Below are 20,103 nucleotides of genomic sequence, written 5' to 3' on the forward strand. Positions count from 1 at the left end.
GAGGTGATAGAGCCTGGCAAGGTCTGGAAGTGGTGGGTTGCGGTGGGGTCAGGAGAGGTGAGTAGAAAGAGGACAGGAAGGAGAAGGTTTTGAGAAAGAGAGGAGTGGGGTCACAGAGATGAGAGAGATGGGGTAGAAGGGAATGAAGTAGCCAAGGAAGAGGCAGATGAGAAGGAAGAGGGCAGAGGCAGACAGAGAGGAGGGGTAAGGGTTCAGGTAATATTGAGCTAAGGGAAATTGGGAGGAAGGATTTAAGGAGACAGGGAAGGGAGAGGATAAGGATAATGAGAGGAAAGTAGTGAGGCAGGGAGAGTACAGTAAAAGCTTTGTTATCCAGCATGCTAGGGGAATGGACAGTGATGGGTAGTCCAAAATTCCAGTTCAATAAAAGTCAGTGATGCCCAGAAAGGGTTTTGTAAAATCATTTCTAAATAATGTATGTCTTTACATCTCCCCTGCCTTCAGACTGTAGATCATTCGAGGCAGGGGCTTGTCTTCTATCATATGTTCCGAAGTGCGGAGTTGAGTGCTCTACACACAGTAGGTGCTCAAGTTCTTTGTGGGCAGGGAACATGTCTACCAACTATGTTGTATTGTACTCTCCCAAGTGCTTAGCACAGTGCTTTGCACACAGTAAGTGCTCAATCAATATGACTGATTGATTGAATACATGCTATTGATTATTTCTGAATGTCATGTGGAGGGCCAGTCAACAGTGGAAAGAGGAGCTGTTGCTAGGGGGAAAACTGTTTGCTGAGTTTAGCAGAACTGGTTCTTGCCTACTTTTTTTTCAAATGGTGTTTGATAAGCGCTGACTATGTGCCAGGCACCGTTCTAAGCACTGGGGTAGATAAAAGGTAATCAGGTTGGATACAATCCATGTCCCCCATGGGGCTCACGGTCTTCATCCCTATTTTACAGATGAGAGAACTGAGGCCCAGAGAAGTTATGTGACCTGTCCAAGGTCACACAGCAGACAAGCGGCAAAGCCGGGATTAGGACCCAGGTCCTTCTGACTTCCAGGCCTGTGCTCTATCCACTAGGCCACACTGTTTCTCTGTTTAGCTGTCCAAGACAACAATGCTGTGACTCCTGGGAAAGCTTATGGCAGACATTTCAGGGCAACTGTGTCAGCTCATCTCACCCCCTAGCAAGAGACTCACACACTGTGAACTTCTTGGTACTGGATCATTTGGCCAAGGTCGTCCTTGAATGGAAGGTATCATAAATGGCGGCCACTAGTACTTTCCAGTTGGTAAGGTGCTGGATAACTCAGCTTTTACTGAAGGAGGGCCTGACTATAAGCCTTGAAAAACACGTCCCAACTAAATTGTTGGATGAGCCCCACAATTTTTTTTTTATGGTTCTTAATAAATCACTTCTCTGGGGCTACAGAAATTAAAGTGGAAAACTGAGACAATACAGATCATTCAGACCAAGAAACACACTTTGCTTGAGTTATCCAGGTAACTGAAGCAAAAGTAGGCTTTTTTTTTGACCTGAATAACCTATATAATTGCCTTAATTCTCCACTTTATTCTGCTAGTTAAATCAATCCTAAGCTCTCTGTAAACACCAAGATGAACAATACAATTAATATAATTGTAATTACCTGCATCCCAATAACAGCATAGATGAAAAACAACATAGCTATGAGAAGGGCAACGTAGGGTAGAGCCTAAAATAGTGAAAGAGTATCTATTAGTTCTGAACTATTCCTCTTGATCTTTATTTGACTGATAAATGTTAATGTGCATCTATGTAATATTCTTTTCATTTTTCCATTTTTTCTTATTGGAGAACAGAAACATTTAATTATCACAAGATGTTATTCCTAATCGGTAAATTTTCTCCTTGGGGTAACTGTCTGTTCACTACAATTCAAAGCTGGAAGGAATTTTAAAAATTCAACTTGCAATGAGATACCTTAATTTTATAACGCATAATTTTGGTTGATGCAATACTGCTCCCCATATAAAAATCTATTGTATTTAGTGAAATGCAATCCAAACCCAACATTATATTTATAGTTACAAGGGCCATTTTAATGAAAGTTGACATGTGGTTAAAATCATTTTAAAAATCTCATGTCAGCATTTACAAGGTGGCAAATTTAAATGTAAATTTAAATTCTGCTGCAATTACATAACAACCCTTAACACAAGAGATCATGTTCTGAGTTAGTGCAGTTTGCAATGAAATACAATTTTGCCATCAATGTGGTTAAAGCTGGATTTTCATTCTATCAAACTTGGGGCTGTGGCCACTTGTACTCAACAAAACATTAAATTAATAAAATTAATTACTTTCCTTCTAAATAACAAAATGCAATTATAGAAAACATATGTTTGAACCCTCCTACTAGTCTAAGTGTAAAAATGAAATGTTTCCAGGGGCTCACTATTTTGACTGGGCTAATGAAAAGGCAGTTCCCCTTAGAGTGTAAGTACCTGGCCTCTAAAACAGCAAGGGAAAAAAAAACGAATAAAGAAGGCCCAACTAGCATTTCACTCACCTGAAAGGATTTGATAAATGTCCATAACAATGTTCTTATTCCTTCACCCCTGCTGAGAAGCTTCACCAATCGCATCACTCGAAAAAGACGAAAAAATGTGATGGAGATTCTATTGCTCTCTTCGGAATTCTGAAGGATTATCAGGAAGAAGTCAAACCCATTGGAAAGCAAAGCACTCATTACGTTCAGAAAACAGTAACAGACGCAAAGGTGAAAGAAGCAAGAATTGAAGATGTGTTCGTAGGACCTTTTCATCTTAATAAGCACAGTATGAGAGCAAAGGTTACATGCTAAAATGCAGGGCCTAGACAATCGTTTCACACATCACATGCACTTCCCAAGTATTAATTAGTTATTAGGATCAGGTTGGATTCGTTTATTCAACAAAGATTCAATAATACTGGAACTGACATTGAGTGCAAACCACTACATACACTGTTCCAGGAGGACAATCAAGTGAAATAGTGAAAAACCAGTGGAGAAATGGAAATGTTCAAAAGATTAAACTCAAGTAGAAGTACACTACTGGGGGTCAGTTACTAATCTTACCCCAGAAGCAGCAGTTGGGACAGGGGCAAGGATATTTTCACTTTCAGTTGGCTTTAAGAAATCAAATCAAAATTAAAAAAAATACATGAATTCAGCTAGAGTGAAAAGTAGCGGTATGGTGGACTTCAACATTTTTTATGGTTCTGTTGTTTGTGCACTTCCTGGTATGATATAATTCAAATGCTCCCTAGGCATTAGGAAGGTGGGCCCTAAGAAGTATTACGCACCCCATACTTGAGCTAGCAGGATTAACAAGATCTGGGCAATCCTTCTGGGTTGAAAGGCCAGATAAAAGGGCAACACATTCCAAGGTTGGAAAATGCGCAGTGTGTAAAACCATATGTTTTTTCAAGAAAGAAAGACAGGAATTCATTATCCATTTGTGTATTTTTCTTGGGAAATTCCCCCCACTCATTTGCCCATAGCTATCTTCTCATTATATAGTGATGACCTCGTTCTGGGCAGAGATTGTTTCCGTTTATTGCTGTATTGTACTTTCCCAAGTGCTTAGTACAGTGCTCTGCACACAGTAAGCCCTCAATAAATACAACTGAATGAATGAATGAGGATTCTGTGATGAACACAGACACTTCAATTATCAACATTCAGCTCAGCAACACTTCAAAGTAAGAGACCCTAAAGCATCACGAACCAACAATCAAGAAGCACCTTCTAGAGCAGCCAAGAAGTATCTATGGGAAACCTGAATTTTACCCTAAACTTCCATATTATTGCCTTAGCAAGATTCAGTGAAATCTGTCTAGGATACCAGCTGTACTTGAAGACCACCCGCCAAAATGATGGTCTTGTGAAGGTACCATTGTGGGGGATCACCTAAAAGAGATGACAGGTTTTCCTACCAAAGCAAGAACATTAAAATAGGTCAGTGAAATAATTTAAACTAACATAGATGCAATAACTTAAACCACTAGATATATTATGCAAGTGAAGGGTTTAGCTAACTACTTAAGCATCTTAAATCTAGTTTAATGTCCTTCGATCTGTGAGGAGGTGGAGGTTAATGTCTCCTCTCCACCGGCTCCAGATCATGGGGAGGGGCAAGGCAGTCACAGCACAGTCCCAGCCAATACTCACCACAGACATATGGATGGTGGCGATGGTTGCTTTTTCATCCATAATGCAGAATCAGCCATGTTTACCTGTTCCCAAATTAGATCTGCACCCTGGCACTAATTACCCGACCCAACCTTCAACATTGCTGTGGGTCAGGCCAGAGAAAGTGTGGGTGGGAAAATTCCTACCAATACCCCAGCTTTGGGGCCAAGGTCTTGCTCTGGCTGGGCACAGCCCAAACAATGGGAAAACCTGGATGCCTGCTTACTTGGGAGATTCACCAGGTGGTGGGGGTCATGGACAGCCCACCTCAGACTGGCTCAACCCACTTTCCACCACCCATTCCCTCCAACCCTGTCTCTTCTCACCTTCCTTGAGGGCAGGGACCATGTCTACGTACTCTACTGTACTCTCCTAGTTGCTTAATAAGTGCTCAATAAATACCATTGATTGAATGACTGGGTCCAAACCAATTGCATTGTATCTACCCCAGTGCTCAGTATAGTGCTTGGCACAAAGTAAGAGCTTAGCATATACATATGCACAATTATTACTATTGACTGATTCTAACAATACTCATGCCCACTCTTCCCTCTCTGACTACCATCTTTAACCATTCACTCTCCTCTAGACTGTAAGCTCATTGTGGGCAGGGAACATGTCTACCAATTGTTGCATTATACTCTCCCAAATGCTTAGTACAGTGCTCCACATACAGTAAATGCTCAATAAATACCTTTGATTGATTGATGGTTCCTTCCCCTCTGCCTTCAAATACACCCAAGTTGCTTCTATCCTAAAAAAAATTAAAACTTTCTCTGGACCCCATGTAGCTATTACCCCATCTCCTTTATTCCATTCCTCTCCAAACTCCGGGAACCAGTTGTATACACCTACTGCCTCCACTTCCTCTCCCTCTTGACCCTCTATAATCTGGTTTCTGCCCTCTCCAGTCCACTGAGACCACTCTCTCCAAGGTCATCAATGACCCCCTACTCAACCAATCCATCAAATATTTCCAAATCTAGTGAATTCAACTTCTCCTCAATTTCTTGGCTGCCTTCAACACTGTGGATCCCACCCTTCTCCTGGGAGCATTATATAACTTTGGTTTCTCTGACCCAATTCTCTTCTTGTTATCCTTTTACCTCTTACCTGATGCTTTTCAGTCTCTCTCTGTCTCCCAGCCTGCAAAGGTCTGTTCCTGTCCTCTTCTCTTCCCCACAGCCCTCCCCATTTTCACAGCCCTCTTATATAATCTCATCTTCTTCAGGCAACCTATCCTGATTGATTTTTGAGCACCCCAAGTCGCTGCAACCTAACAGCCACCCTTAGTTCTTATGTATTTCTACCCCAGCAGCACTTATGTGCATGTGTGTGTGTGTATATATATATATATATACATGTATGTGATTTATCAATATTGAAACTATATATACATCATCCTAAAATATTCACAATGCTACCCATTTTATCCTTATTCTTCCTTTTATATGTCAATAATCATTGTCTCACTCAGATTGTGAGCAATGTGAGGGCAGGGGTGGTGTGTCTTGCTTCAGTTAAACTCTGCCAAGCACTAAGCAGTGTGGCTTAGTGGAAAGAGCATGGCTTGGAAGTCAGAGGTCATGGGTTCTAATCCCGGCTCCGCCACTTATCAGCTGTGTGACTTTGGGCAAGTCACAACTTCTCTGTGCCTCAGTTACCTCATCTGTAAAATGGGGATTAAGACTGTGAGCCCCATGTGGGACGACCTGATTACCTTGTATCTACCCCAGTGCTTAGAACAGTGTTTGGTAAATAGTAAGCACTTATGCCATTATTTAGATTATTTAGATTAAACCATTAAAAATGCCATTATTTAGATTGTGAACCTACTTACACCGTAAGCCTACTTAGACTGTATGTCCCATGTGGGCAGAGACTGTGTCTCACCTGATTATCTTGTATCTGTCCCAGCATTTAGTACAGTGCTTGGCACAGATTAAGCATTTAAATACTACTACTACTACTACTACTACTACTACTACTACTACTACTATTATTATATGCAGTGCTCTGCAATCAGTAGGTGTTCAGTCAACGACTGACTGAATGTTTGAATTAAATTATGAAGTTTACTTATCAGGTATCTACTTGACAGAGACCTAAATCTGTAAGTAGAGAATGATGTGAAAGCCAATAGGTCTATGTGAATTTGGGAAAGTTTCACAGAAAGTAGAAGTAGTACTACTGAAAAACGTTCAGTCTACATCTCCTTCCTCTTCAAGAGCTTCCAGTGACTGCCCATCCAACTCTGCATCAAACAAACTCCTTACCACTGGCCTTAAAGCACTCAATCACCTACCCTCCTCCTACCTTACCTCGCTGATTTTCTTTCACAAGCCAGCCCACACACTTCACTCCTCTAATGTCAACCTGCTGGGCTATGATTTAAGTGTATCTGAGCCAGGTTGTCATTTGGCTGCAGTTGTAAAGAGCTCACTAATTTCCCATAATCACAACTGAACTGGGCCATGAACATACAGGTACTTGCCTTACGAGCTCCCTCTATGAGGAGACCTTTTGACTAACTGGGTGTCCTTTGGGGGAAGTGTCATATTTACACTTTGGCCCTTTCTTTCTAACATAGTCTTCTCACTCCCTCCCCTTGATTTAAATCTGATTTTGTCCATGAGTAATGCCTAGTGCATTTTTTTTTTTTTTTACAAAGACAGGTCTTAGAACTGCTAACTTTTGAGCAGTTCCCTGGTAGGGAGAATTGGGAGAGGGAAACTGGAGCTGGGATCTCTGAACCACTGTTTGGTGATGGCAGGGACAGGGTGGTTCTTTAAAAAAAACTCTTACTTTTACTTTCCTAGTCTAGCTGTCTTCTCTCTAACAATAATGAATAGTTTGCTATTTGTTAAACACTATGTGCCAAGCATTATGCTAAGTACTAGAGTAGGTACAATATAATCAGACCAGAAAGTCCTATCCCTCATTAGGCTCACAGTTGAAGAAGGAGGGAGAACAGGTATTTAATGCCTATTTTACGGTTGAGGAAACTGAGGTACAGAGAAGTTAAGTGACTTGCCCAGGGTCATACAGCAGGCAAATGGCTGAGCCGGGATCAGAACCCAGGTCTCCTGACTCACAGGCCTGTTCTCTTTCCACTAGACCACACTGCGTCTCCCTAGGTGTTGTAATGCTATAACAAATAACTAGATTGCTTTGATACACTATCACATGATAGTCTAATTTATCTTTGAATATCTCTTTCCTAGCTCAATCAATCAATACCATTTATTGGGTGTCTACTGTGTGCACAGCACTGGACAGGTGGTTGGGAAAGTATGAAATAATTCATAGGTATGATCTCTCACCCCAAGGGGCTTACAATGTAGCACTAAAATAAATTATAGATAGCAGGAAAAAGAAAAGGGGAATAGGTACATGAGTTAGTTAAATTCTATTTATCTATTTTGATGGTATTGACACCTACTTGTTTTATTTTGTTGTCTGTCTCCCCCTACTAGACCGTGAGCCTATTGTTGGGTAGGGACTGCCTCTGTTGCCGAATTGTACTTACCAAGAGCTTAGTACAGTGCTCTGCACACAGTAAGTGCTCAATAAATACAACTGAATGAATGAATGAATAATGGGATATGTAAAATATGTACAGATGAGTCTTCGGAAGGTCTGAGTACTTAATGTTCTTATCATGTGCATAACGTACTTATTATAAGGCTACTACTTTTCATCACAGGTCCAGTGACTGCTTCATCTTCAAGCACGGAGATTCAAAGGAAAAATGGGACATTGTAATTGTCTAATAAATGTCATTGCTGCTGTTGCTACTACTACTATTACTACAATGGATGTTGGCATGTATCACATGCCTACTATGTTTCATTAACAGAAGTACCAGCTCATTGTTCCTTTACTCTCTCTCACAGCAGTAAAAGTGAAATCTAAATTTGGAAATGCACACCTAGTTTTTCAACTGAAAGAAATCTGCACAGAACTAAAACCTTGTCAAACCATGCATGGCAAATCAAAGGCATACTTCCTAAAATCAAAGGGAAGAGAGTAGAGGGACAAAACCAACAATGTATCTGAAGAGAGAGCAATAAAAAAGGAGAATGGAGAATTCAAAAAGACCCAATGCTCACTGTTACAGCCAAATAATACAGAATGGCACATGATGGAAGGAGAAACATTTGAGTTTCAAATACAGGGAAGGCAGAAGAAAATCAATCAGTAGTAAGCAGAGCACTATACTAAGTGCCTGCAAGAGGACAAGAGAATTAGTAGACATGATCCCTGCCCTCAAATTGCTTGCAATCTAACAGGTAGATAGATACTAAAACAAACAGCGGTGCTACTGGGGGTTGTGCTTAGTGCTTAGGTGGTGTCTAAGTCTTGAAATGGCAATTGGGGATATAATGCAGGGAGATTAGCAATCTTCCAGGGAAGGCCTTCTTGAAGAGATGTACTTTCAGAAGGCAATTGCAGATGGGGAGAGCAGTGGTCTATCAGATATGAAGGGGGAGGGAGCCCCAGGCAGGAGGGAGGGCATAAAGCAAGAGGTTGGTGGCAGAATAGAAGAAAATAGGGTAGAGATAGGAGGTTAGCTTGAAAGGAATGAAGAAGGCAAGCTGGGGTGCAGTTGGAGTAGAGAGTGCATAACTAAGAAGGAGAATCCTGACTTTCATAAAGCCAATGCTCAGGAGTTTCTGCTTGATGCAGAGAACCATGGGCTCTCCACTGGAGGTTACTGAGGAGTGCAGGAGCATGTAGCATGATGTTTGGGCAGCACAGTGAAGTATGGATTGGAAGGAAGAGAGGCTGGAGGCTGGGAGATGAATGAGGGTGCTGATGCAGTAGTCCTGTTGGGACATGACAAGAGCCTGGACAAGTGTGGTGGCCATTTGGATTGGGTGGAAGAGATGGATTCTGGAAATGTTGTGGAAGAAGTACCTCTATGATTTGGTTACAGATTAAATATAGGGGCTGAAAGACAGAAAGGACTCAAAGGTAATGCCATCCACCCATGCCCTTCCAGTTCATCCTGGAAACTCAGAGGGAGGAGAGAGAATTTGAAAACAGGTGGGAGATCTATTCTTGAGAGATGGCTGAGAAGAACAACAAAGTCAATGTGGGGCTGGGAAGGAACCAGGAAGACGCAGGGTGGAAATTGAGGGAACTTATGCCTGATGATTTCAATCCTGTCAAGAGAGTAGTTGGCAAGTTATCAGGGTGGCGAGGGAGGAGGAAGGGGCGTTGGGAATTTCAAGAGGGAATTAAAGATCTGGAAGAGCTGGTGGGGACAATAAGGCATGGGTGTTGATCAAGAAGGAGTAGTGCTGCTGAGCAGAAGAGAGGACAGAGTTATAACAGGTAAGGATGAATTTGAAGCGGACAAAGTCCACCTGGTGCCTGCATTTCTACTTAGAACTCTCTAAGGAATGAGAACATAAGTTATGACAATCTATTCTGGAGGTGCTCTGGGGCTGCAGGTTAGTGGTGCCTGTCTTGCTCCCTCTCTGTTCTTTCCCCTCCTAGCCCCACAACACTTATGAACTTACCCGTAATTTATTTGTACTGATGTCTGTCTCCCCTTCCCTAGACTCTAAGCTCATTGTGGGCAGGGAATGTGTCTATTTATCATTGTATTGTACTCCCCAAAGAGCTTAGTATAGTGCTCTGCACACCGTAAGCTCTCAATACAATTGAATGAATGATGCGAGATCAACAGCGGGACAGGCAAGCAAGGGAGTTGAGTTTAAAGAAAAGGATGGAGTTAAGGGTGTGGAATTGGAATTGTGCACAAGAGAGGGAAGATTGAGTAGGAAGTTCACAGGAGACGTGATGGACTGGGACAAGTGGTAAGTGGGGGTCTAGAGGTCAGAAGTCTCTAAGCGGGGAGATGACAATTATGCAGGGAGGTGCATGTTGGAAAGAAGGCATGTTAGGAGGTTATAGCCAGAGAGTATAATTTGAGAGTTGATGAGGTTAGAAATGGTACAATGACTAGTATTAATGAGAACGAGCAGGTCCAAATTGGTGAGAGGATGAAGTGGGGTAAAGCAGGAGGTTTGCGGAATTGAGGAGTGAGATGAAGTGAGCAGCTGGGGAGTTATTGGGAAGCAGTCGTTATCCAAGCATCTTCACAAACCTGAAGGGATTCAATAATCTTTCCCAAAGTACAAATCATGGCAGTGTGGAACTACCAGTTAGTAATTATTTCCATGATCACACAGGGGAAAAATTCTCATCTGGAGCTACCCACCCAATAGATCTCCTTGGAATAGTTGAGTACTTTGTGGCTGGCTAATTGGAGTTGAAGATTGGGGGAGGGGGAGAAGGGGAGAGTTAGGAGAGAATGGAGATGGAAGTGCAAGATCAGGTACATAGGGATATAAGAGGTGATGGTGTTCACCTAGAGCTGTGTGATTTGCATGTATTTAGTGATCCCAAACTGAAACATCCTTCAAAATAGGAAAGAAATAGAGAAAGCAAGAGCAGGTACATAGACTGTAAGATCAGGTTCATGGGAATATAAGAGGTGATAGTTTCAAACTAGACCAGAGTGAGTGCTCTGTAGGTGCTTAGTGATCCACCTAAATTGACCTTAATATCTTTCAAAATAAGAGAAATTCAAAACTTACAGTAAGACTCCTTGAGGACTTAAAAAGCCAACTAGTCCAACCCTTTGCTTCTAGACAGGACTCCACCCACAGTGTATGAAGCAGAAAGATCATTCTGCTATTTTTTTAAGACCACAGGGGGAGATTACAGAGCCTTCCTCACAAATTAGTTGCAGCATTTAACAAGTCAGTGAGGAAGTTCATTCTAATTTTCAGATTGCTGTAATGACTATCAATAGCCTCACATTATATCTGGGTCACTCTGAAAGGAATTGCATTTGATGGAGGGGTGATAAGATTTTGAAAATCTTAGGCATAGCTCAACAGGTATAAATGGGATGAATTTTCTACTTATTTCACATTAGTGTTGTTTCTCTCTCTTAATGGGAGTAAAAATAGCAACACTTGTAAAAGGTTTCCCACACACACACAGAGAAGCAGCATGGCTCAGTGGAAAGAGCACAGGCTTGGGAGCCAGAGGTCATGGGTTCTAATCCCAGCTCTGCCACTTGTCAGCTCTGTGACTTTGGGCAAGTCACTTAACTTCTCTGGGCCTCAGTTACCTCATCTGTAAAATGGGGATTAAAACTGTGAGCCCCTCGTGGGACAACTTGATCACCTTGTATTCCCCCCCAGTGCTTAGAACACATAGTAAGCGCTTAACAAATGCCATCATTATTATACATGGGAGCATCCTTCAACTCTTCTTCACCTCCCAACAAGAAATAATAATAATAATAAAAAAAACCAGACTAAGACACTTTCCAAGCAAGCATTTTCCCTGAGTCATTTCAAGCATTCAATGATGTCAGAGAAAATGACCTCTGGAATCTTGATAAAAAAATTTTTATGTTATTTTCCTTTCATAGAATAATAAGGCAAAGTTCAGAAAAGAGTGAACCATCCATTAATATTTGACATTACAGGAGCACCAGGGAAATACAAGCAATTGTGATTAAAATGTGAAGAATAAAAAAATAAATGTGAATAAACCCAGGCTGTTGAATGGTGAGCATGCATCTGAGAGCAGGCGATGGTCATCCAAAATGTTTGAAGTTAAAAATGTAAGGAGAGCTTTCCTTATTTCCAGACTCAGATTTGAGTTTTAGAAATCTCTGACTTGTTCTTAATGGGCAGATTTTCTGACCTTGGAATCTAATTTTATGGACAGAGATGCCTTACACTCAATTCCTATGATTTGAGAAAATACAGAAATGGAGAAAGGAAACAGTTGAGATGACCAAGACAGATCCTTTGCATGTCGTGTGAAATTCTGTGAAAAACAAATGTGAATGAGTAAAAAATATTTGGTCTTTAGTAGTGAATTCGGTTTCTAATAATCTTCACTGTATATATGTATAAATATATGTACACACACATATAAATACATATATATATATACACACACACACACATATATATATATATACTTGCCTCAATAATTTTCTAAAAATAAAATGAACATGAAAATCCATTAGGAAACACAAAGGGAATATCAACAAAGGATGAGAAGACTGCACAACACATTGAAAACAGGAATCAATGGAACAAATTGGGTTGATACACACAATAGTTTGAGAGTATTGATATTAAATAAAGTATCTACTGAAGAATGATGGTTTCTGGGGTCAGCAATAAGTGAATCTTGGCAATTCCCTCCAGGGAAAACAGTTTCTGAGTAATGCACCAAATGGGAAATTCTAATTCTGGGGAAATTCTTGCCTTCCCCTTACCCCCACCAACCTAACCAAACTAAAAAACTCATGATTGAATGAAGTACTCAACCTCCAAAGAATTACCTTCCAGAAAGGGTAGAGGAAAGCAATGGTGGAGGATGAAAATCCAACTGAATTAGAACCTGAATACCCTGTAAAATCAAAACTGACCAGCACAGAGTTAAAGATAAAAAGGGAAGTGATTTTCTAAACTGAGAATGGGAAGGGCCTTAAATCGTTTTATCACTGCATCAAGAGACCCAACCTAATTGGGTTCTTCTAGCCCTGTTCAGTAGAACGCACATCCCTGGTCCTGGCTGAACTCCCTTCCCTTGCCTAACGCACATCCCTGGTCCTGGCTGAACTCCCTTCCCTTGCCTATCATATCTAAAACAAGGCATCCCTCACTGCCCTTAGGCTGTTCTTGTGCCTTGCCAACCAGAGCTCTGTTTCAGGTTACTGCAAGACCACAGCGTAAAATTACCCTAGATTGAAAGAACTCTTTAGAAAAACTACAAAAGGAAAGGGGAAAACACTAAATTCTGATCATGAAAACTGACTCAAGCTCAAAGAAAATAATTGCATTTGAAGAATATTCCTCCCCACAAACACCCGCTTCAAAGCAGAAAACACTTCTCTTTAGAAAAGTCAGATGAGGGGAGAACAAGCTATCCCAGACTTTCTACTCTCTCCACAAGCACTAATGAAAGCAATAGGATGAACTAAAAAATCACAAAAATATGGGCTGGGAAGAAGATACCAAACAGTACTTTGCATAATAAGTGAAACATGAAAAGCAAGCAAAGAAAGCCCAGTGATTACAAACTCTGAAATGATGCAGTTTATCGCGGTAGAGCCCACTAGCTTTACACCCTGCAAAGTTTGCAGGTGGATGCAATTAGCAGAAAAACTGTAATTGTATTCAGTGCTGAAACCATAGCAACAGTGGTGCCCATGAATATGGCCATCACAAGAAACAATGTCAGGACAACGTTAAAGTTAGAGGTCAGCAGGGTGATTTTTATCACAATTGAAATACATTTTTCCCCCACTTTCACTAGGCAAATGTGTATTTTATACCAGACAAATGAGATACCCTAAGAAGTCTGAAGAAGTAGTGATAACAAAAACCCAAGGCTGGCAGAGCTGATTTGAGGGGAAAGTTGCAGCAAGGGTTCACCCAGGGCCACCCACTTTAAGGTGCTGCTCTCCAGGGAAAAATGCAATGCAATACCTCCAAAAGTTAGGGATACCTGGCTTGGCAATGGGGAGAAGAGGTTGGGAGGAGGGGGGGCAGTTTAAGGAGTAGGAACTCCTGTATAAATAAGGCATTCTGCTCCTTAAAGCTCACTCTCCTGTCAATCCCCGTTTGAAGCAATGCTGGTTCAAACCTCGAAGCAGGGCTGGGAGTCCTAGTGGTCTGCCTAGGGCTGCCATATGTTGAGTGTCAATCCCACATGTGGCCAGCTCAAAGACGGAGAGGTCAGAATGTTCATGCCAACTTCCCCCTAACCGATGATGTCCTCCAGGGGATCTACTTGCAAAAATGTTAGCACAGAGCAAAGTGGGCCCATCAGGCTGGTTCCTAAACATGCACTGGTCAACGTCCCAACATGTTTGACTCGACACAGCACAAATGGATAAGGAATTTTAGTAGTCAAATATGAAAAGCACCACACCTTGGGACCACTGAGAATAGGCCTCCTTTGCCTCTCTCAGATGTCCCCAGTCAGGCTGCATGATTCTAAGGGGAATTGGGATATTTTATTCTTCTCCCTGGCCATCACCACCACCACTGCATTTTCTCTGTTACTTCTGAATTGTTAAAGCAGTACAAGAAGTAGACAAAAAGAGACAGTTAAGAGCTCTTCCTTCCCATGTCTTATCTCCACCAGCTTTAGAATCCTGAATTCCATAACAAACTTGCAGCACCAACTACAAGCCACTAAAATGGGAAAGCTTAAACCCAGTGCTACCAGCTTGGCTCAAAGATAAACAGCTTATCTTAAGCGCTCAAAGTACTTGCATGTATTAACATGTATATTTGTCACCAACTCTATGTAAAGTACATACCCCCATTTACAAAAGGGAAAACAGAGAACCAGGGAGGTTACATAACTTGAGGTTTTGAGGTCACACAGCTCATCAGTGATGGAGTTGACCTAAATGGAAGAGTAATTGCTCTCTTTTGAACTAGTGCTACAATGCACCGTTATTACTTAAGTAGTAAATAATATAGAATTAAGTCCTGATATGGAATTGCAAGTGCTCAATAAATACCCTTCATTGATTGATAAATTCTTTTTGGTTTGCAGGAAAATTCACTTAGTGGCATCATTTCTAAAATACAGAGGAATTCACGGGGCAAAGTCTCAAACCCATTTGTAGGTGGATGATAGTAATTCTTTTTTAGTTCACAAAGTTTGCTACTTACATTAACTTCTGTTATAGCAATATCAACGACGCTACCAACAACAATTAAGGCATCAAAAGTGTTCCATGCATCAGTGAAATAGTGCTGTTAGGGCAAGCATTCAGAAGAAACAGAAAAGATAAAGCACAACGGGAAAAAAAGAAGAAAAGAACAGTATTATAAACAGAGAAACACTCTAGCCTTACAAAAAGCTGCAATATTCCATTTTCCTTTTAAGAGAAAAGGTGAAAAATATGCTCTAAAAAGAAATGTTACATTGATGTTATGCTGGCATCTTTTTGGAGACAGAGAAACATCATTTCACCTTTTCTATCAGTGCCCTTAAGATTGCAAAAATGCCAATTCTGCAAAAACCTGGGGTGGACAAAACATATTTGGAATTAGAAGATAGGTGGTTAGAAAATTATGGCCTGGGCTCTCATTTTTAGAATAGCCGGTTCCATTTCGTTTTGGTAGTATATTCCCACTTTGAATTTAAAATTGATATCTGTGACTTGTCCAGAGATTTCAGAGGAGACTGCAAAGGGGTGGGGAATGATGGCAAGGGAATGATGGAGGGGATAGGGAGAGCAAGGAAGCAGATGCAAATGAGGCAAAATGGAGGAACGTATACTCACATCAGCTTCACTGAGAGCGACGTCTACAATGCTGCCGATAACGATGAGGGAGTCAAACGTATTCCAGGCATCACTAAAATATCCCTGAACAGAGCAGGCAGGGTGCAAATATTTATGATCCCATATGAGATGTCACATGAACTACATTGGAAATCTTATTTTGGCAAACTTCTGTTTATTTGGGTATAAACAGAATTTATGTCAACCAAACTGATGGTCTAATGAAAAAATCAGAACAGAATGAACAATACTGCCTACAGAAAAACAGAATATGAAGGTGTGCACATGTATGTGGACAAATCATATGCTCAAAACAAATAGGGGAAGCATGCACTCCATGAGAACATTGATTGAAATTCTCAGCAACACTGAAGTCCCTAATGAGCTAATCTATGCATGTGCTACAGAGGAAGAACCTCAAATGAAAGTCCTCTTCATTGCCCTTGTTTCCTCCATCTTACTTTGCTTTCCTTCCCACTCTTTCCTTGCTATTCTCTAGGTACCTATAGGAACATCAAAAGTAGAAAGATGCTCAGACTTGCCTGCTACCAAAGCAAAGCAGATGTTCAGACTTTGGCTCTCTGGAAGGGAGAAAGCTAGGTCACCAGTGGATTCATTGGAGATCTGAACCAAAGTGTAAAAGCCTCTATAACAATGCTCAGAGATACTAGGTATAATCAATATCCCAAACTTTGGGATCTTTGAAGGGGAGGCTTCTCTAGAAAGTCAATGATAACATGGATTTCAGTCAGTTAACTCTGAAGTCAAACCAAAAATAAGAAAAGTCAAGTTAGTTCTTACTTTTCAAAAGAAGAAACCCAAATGATAACTTATAGTTCTGGGGAATCTATGAGATTTGAAAGAAAACCAATGATACAATGTAGTTAAGCTGTGATCAGATCAGCTACAGTGGAACCAATGCCAGATGTCTTAATTTCCCTCATGCAACAATGGAAAATATGGAGTATTAAGCTAAAGCAATTGGGTCTTTTTCTGGTTCCTCTGAAAAATAATTCAGAAGCATTCACAGAAATCATTATGGATTTTTTTGTTTTCTTTCCACAACTACAAGTCTTCACCTCACAAAATATGCTCTGTTATTTTACTTCTCCATTCTTCCTTCAACACTATTTTTATTACTTTCTCTCTACCTCAGTCAACTCTCCAACTATATTTTTCAATCACTGTGTAGACCTAGGAGGCACAGAAGCATCCTGGGCCACTTAAGTTCACTATGTGAAAATATCAGAAATCAGACTTGATGATCTCTTTAAGAAGGTCATCCCTCCTGCCCTGAAATATTCTCCAATAATCACACAACCGATAGGCTAGTTTGTCATTGATTAAAGAACACTGTTACACTGTTGTGAGGTTGGGAAGTGTGAGAGTTGAACATTTTGCACAAAATGTGAAAAAAAATACTCAGGGAGCATGCCAGCCTCTGCATATTGAAGAGATAAACTGTCCATCATTATGCCCTTCTTTGTTCTGTCATTTGCAGCAGAAAGGAAAATGGTTTTATTGGGGCTGGAGGGGTGGCTGTGGGGAGAGAAAAGGGGTGGGATGGGGAATGGAGTGGTCTCTTGGAGAAAATTTGACTCTCCATCTGACTAGCACAATGTTTAACTTGATCATCTCTGGATATCATTACACTTTGATATCTAATTCATGCATAATCAGTTAGTCATTTGTTAAATTGAAAAACAACCTAACTGAAATGAACACACTAGCTCAGAATTTTCTGAGCAAGAAGCTTCTTTAGAAGATGACCCAGGCTTCTTCCTGAAATGAGCAAAGGCCAATTCATTTAGGACCCCTACCTAATATTATCATTTCAATCTGTGGAATGCATCTAGAATCCAGTTTGGAAAAGGCCCAGAACATTCCTCCAATGCATTCATAAATGTTTAAGACCAAGTCACAAAGGTGATTAATCACTGCTCAGGCCTTCCTCTCTTGAGATCATTGCCGAAAGGCTGAGGTGAAGAAAAAAAGATGTTGTCCCAGCAGGATGTTTACTTGGCTCCTCCATAAATAACCACCACCCACAAGCAGAAATTTCAACTGCGTCAATGGATCAGCCCAGCCTAGGATCCAAATTAAGGGAAACCTGGCACATACCCTTTCACGATATGTCCTTCTATACAGGGATTCTAGGGAAAATACAAGTGCACCAAACACTGCCATGATTAAAAGGCCAGACCAGTGTACCTGGACCAGAGGTAGATATTTAAGTAATTCCCCTGCCTGGCCATAGAATTTAGTACTGGCCTGGGTGGCCAGAATGGTGAACCAAATGAAAACTCAGGGGAAAGAAAATGTTATATCCTCTACCTCTCCTTTCTATACCCTTAAGGTTTAGTATTCAGGGGAAACTATCCTTGTGGATAAATGCCTTGTGTGTTGATGCAGGGAGATGGTGGTGATCACTTAAACTAATGCTAAAGGCAACCACTGTAGGCAAGTGGAAATGGAGTTGTAGGCTCTCTGGACTTAGGGTGATACCCTTCTTCAGCATGAGCAAATGTGAGCACTTGCACACTGGAACCTAATTAAGCTCCCAGTTCACATGCTCCAGAACCTGAACCAGAAGTCTTGATTCTCTGCAGCCCCCCTGGACACAATCTTCATGGTACAGGGCCCATTCTGCATGGGGAATAAAGCTTTCCCAAAAGGTTGAGGATGGACAAAAGAAGGGTTTCCGCAAGTCTGGAGCTGCCTTAGTTCTGCCATTGCTCACCTGGAAACACCATTATTGCACAAAACAGTTGCTAGAGAGTGATTCTATCTAGTTTTCTCATTCCATTACAAAAGAATACTAAATAGATGAGGTACAGAAGAAACATACACACCCCAGAGAAGGTAGATTGGCTACCTGCTTTGAAACTGATTTCAATATTCCCCAGTAAGAACTTTGGGGAAGGTATACTCATATATTCTGATTCTATTCTGGCATTAGCAATAACTTTCAATTTGGTGCACTCTATCCTCCAATATTATGAATCAGAACTGCCTGGAAACAAGGATCAATCATTATTATGTCCAGTAAATTGGCTTATTTTCTATTAGAAAAAAAAATAGGATGTGGTATCAAGAAAAATGAGCTCACCTTAGAGTTATTCTGCCCAAGCTGGACAGTATGTAAATACTGCTTCAAGGGTGTTTTGCACTGCATCAAAGTTTGATGCCAAGGCATTTCTTTTTGCAAAAGTATTAGAACTTAGCTCATTAAGCTAAGTAGATATCTGGCTTTGCACTTGATAGTTGGGTGAGATATATAAAATGGCCACCATCTCTGACCACAGTTCTGATTTAGGAAATAACAGGTCATGAGAAATGGATGAAAATAATCTGCAATGCTTAATTATTGCCCAGAAAGACTTCTGAGTCCAGAAAACTCTTCAGTAAGTGCTCAATAAATATGATTGAATTCAATCCAAGCTAGAGACCAAGCAGCAGCAGAAGATACCTATGTTCAAAAAGGTTACAGGACTGGGAAAGTTCTGAGTCCGGGACCAGGTCAGGACAAGATCTAACAATAAATGATGGCTACAAGGAATCCTATCCAAAAAGTTAAGCAGAAACTTCATTAAGAACGCTTGCATTCAGATTCCTCAAACTTCTGTGTCAATCATGAATCATCGAGAAAGCACCTACATTTCTACTCCAGAAAGCCAGACAGCCTTCAAAGTCTTAAAATAAAATGTTATTAAACAGAATAAAGAAGGTGAATCTGTTGTTTTCTCTTAACCATAACCACCACTCTGTGTCTGTGGCAAATGTGACAGTTAGCAGGTGTCACCACAACCAGACACACAGTCGTAATACCCAGCCTCACCCTCTATTTTTGGCCTACGCTTTTCTTTCTCCGGCCTCTACAGGAGGCTGCTTTCTAAGGGTATGTGGGGAATATAGGGGACTGGAGGATGGAGGAAAAGGTGCTTTGCTGATAGGGTTGGGATGACAGGGCAAAGATGAGCATGCTTTGCTTCTCATAACATTTCTTGCTTAGCTGATTTCCCGATTGATTTGAGTAACTGAAAAAACAAAATAGTTTCTATACATGTCTAGTTTGGGCCTCTGTCCACCTTTGCTTATGCTCTCTGCTTTGAATGGCAACAAAGTCCACCTCAAAAGTTGTGTTCATTCAAATTAAATTGGATACTTTCCTTGAAGTGTGTTAGCTTAGAAGGCATCACCACTGAACCTGGTGGAACTGAAAGGAAAAATTGAACCAGGGCAGCAACAGGGATAAGGGGTTTCCCTATCCTTATCAAAGAAGGATCCTAGATGCAATGAAAAGCTACTTATGCTCCAGAAAGTCACCTCCCAAGAGAAGAACCAAAGGACAAAGAAATCCTAGTTCTGAAGACCAGTCTGGCTCAGCTTCAGAAATTTGATAAAGTCACACCATGGGCCTTTGAAAAGTGCTGCAGCCCGATGTACTTTAGCCACCCAGTTCACACAGTCAGGCCAATCTATCACGATCTTCTTCCTGAAGAAAGGTTCACCTGAGCCTAGGGTCAAAGGGACAGAAATCCCTCCCTTCTCCCCACCTCTTCCCACC

At 41.0% G+C, this 20,103-nt stretch overlaps 1 protein-coding gene across 1 annotated transcript in view; it reads right to left on the bottom strand.

Annotated features, from left to right (window-relative positions):
* The window catches only part of CACNA1D (calcium voltage-gated channel subunit alpha1 D), a 430,516-nt gene that overhangs the window by 36,965 nt on the left and 373,448 nt on the right, over positions 1 to 20,103 (bottom strand). Inside the window, exons 30-32 of the mRNA XM_038740776.1 lie at positions 15,537 to 15,620; positions 2,516 to 2,644; positions 1,613 to 1,678 (exon numbers count right to left, since the gene is read on the bottom strand). Coding sequence (XP_038596704.1) covers positions 1,613 to 1,678; positions 2,516 to 2,644; positions 15,537 to 15,620 — 279 coding nt within the window. The remainder of the gene's footprint in view (positions 1 to 1,612; positions 1,679 to 2,515; positions 2,645 to 15,536; positions 15,621 to 20,103) is intronic.

Source organism: Tachyglossus aculeatus, chromosome X1 (genome assembly GCF_015852505.1).
Source record: "Tachyglossus aculeatus isolate mTacAcu1 chromosome X1, mTacAcu1.pri, whole genome shotgun sequence".
In the NCBI taxonomy this organism is placed as follows: Eukaryota; Metazoa; Chordata; class Mammalia; order Monotremata; family Tachyglossidae; genus Tachyglossus; species Tachyglossus aculeatus.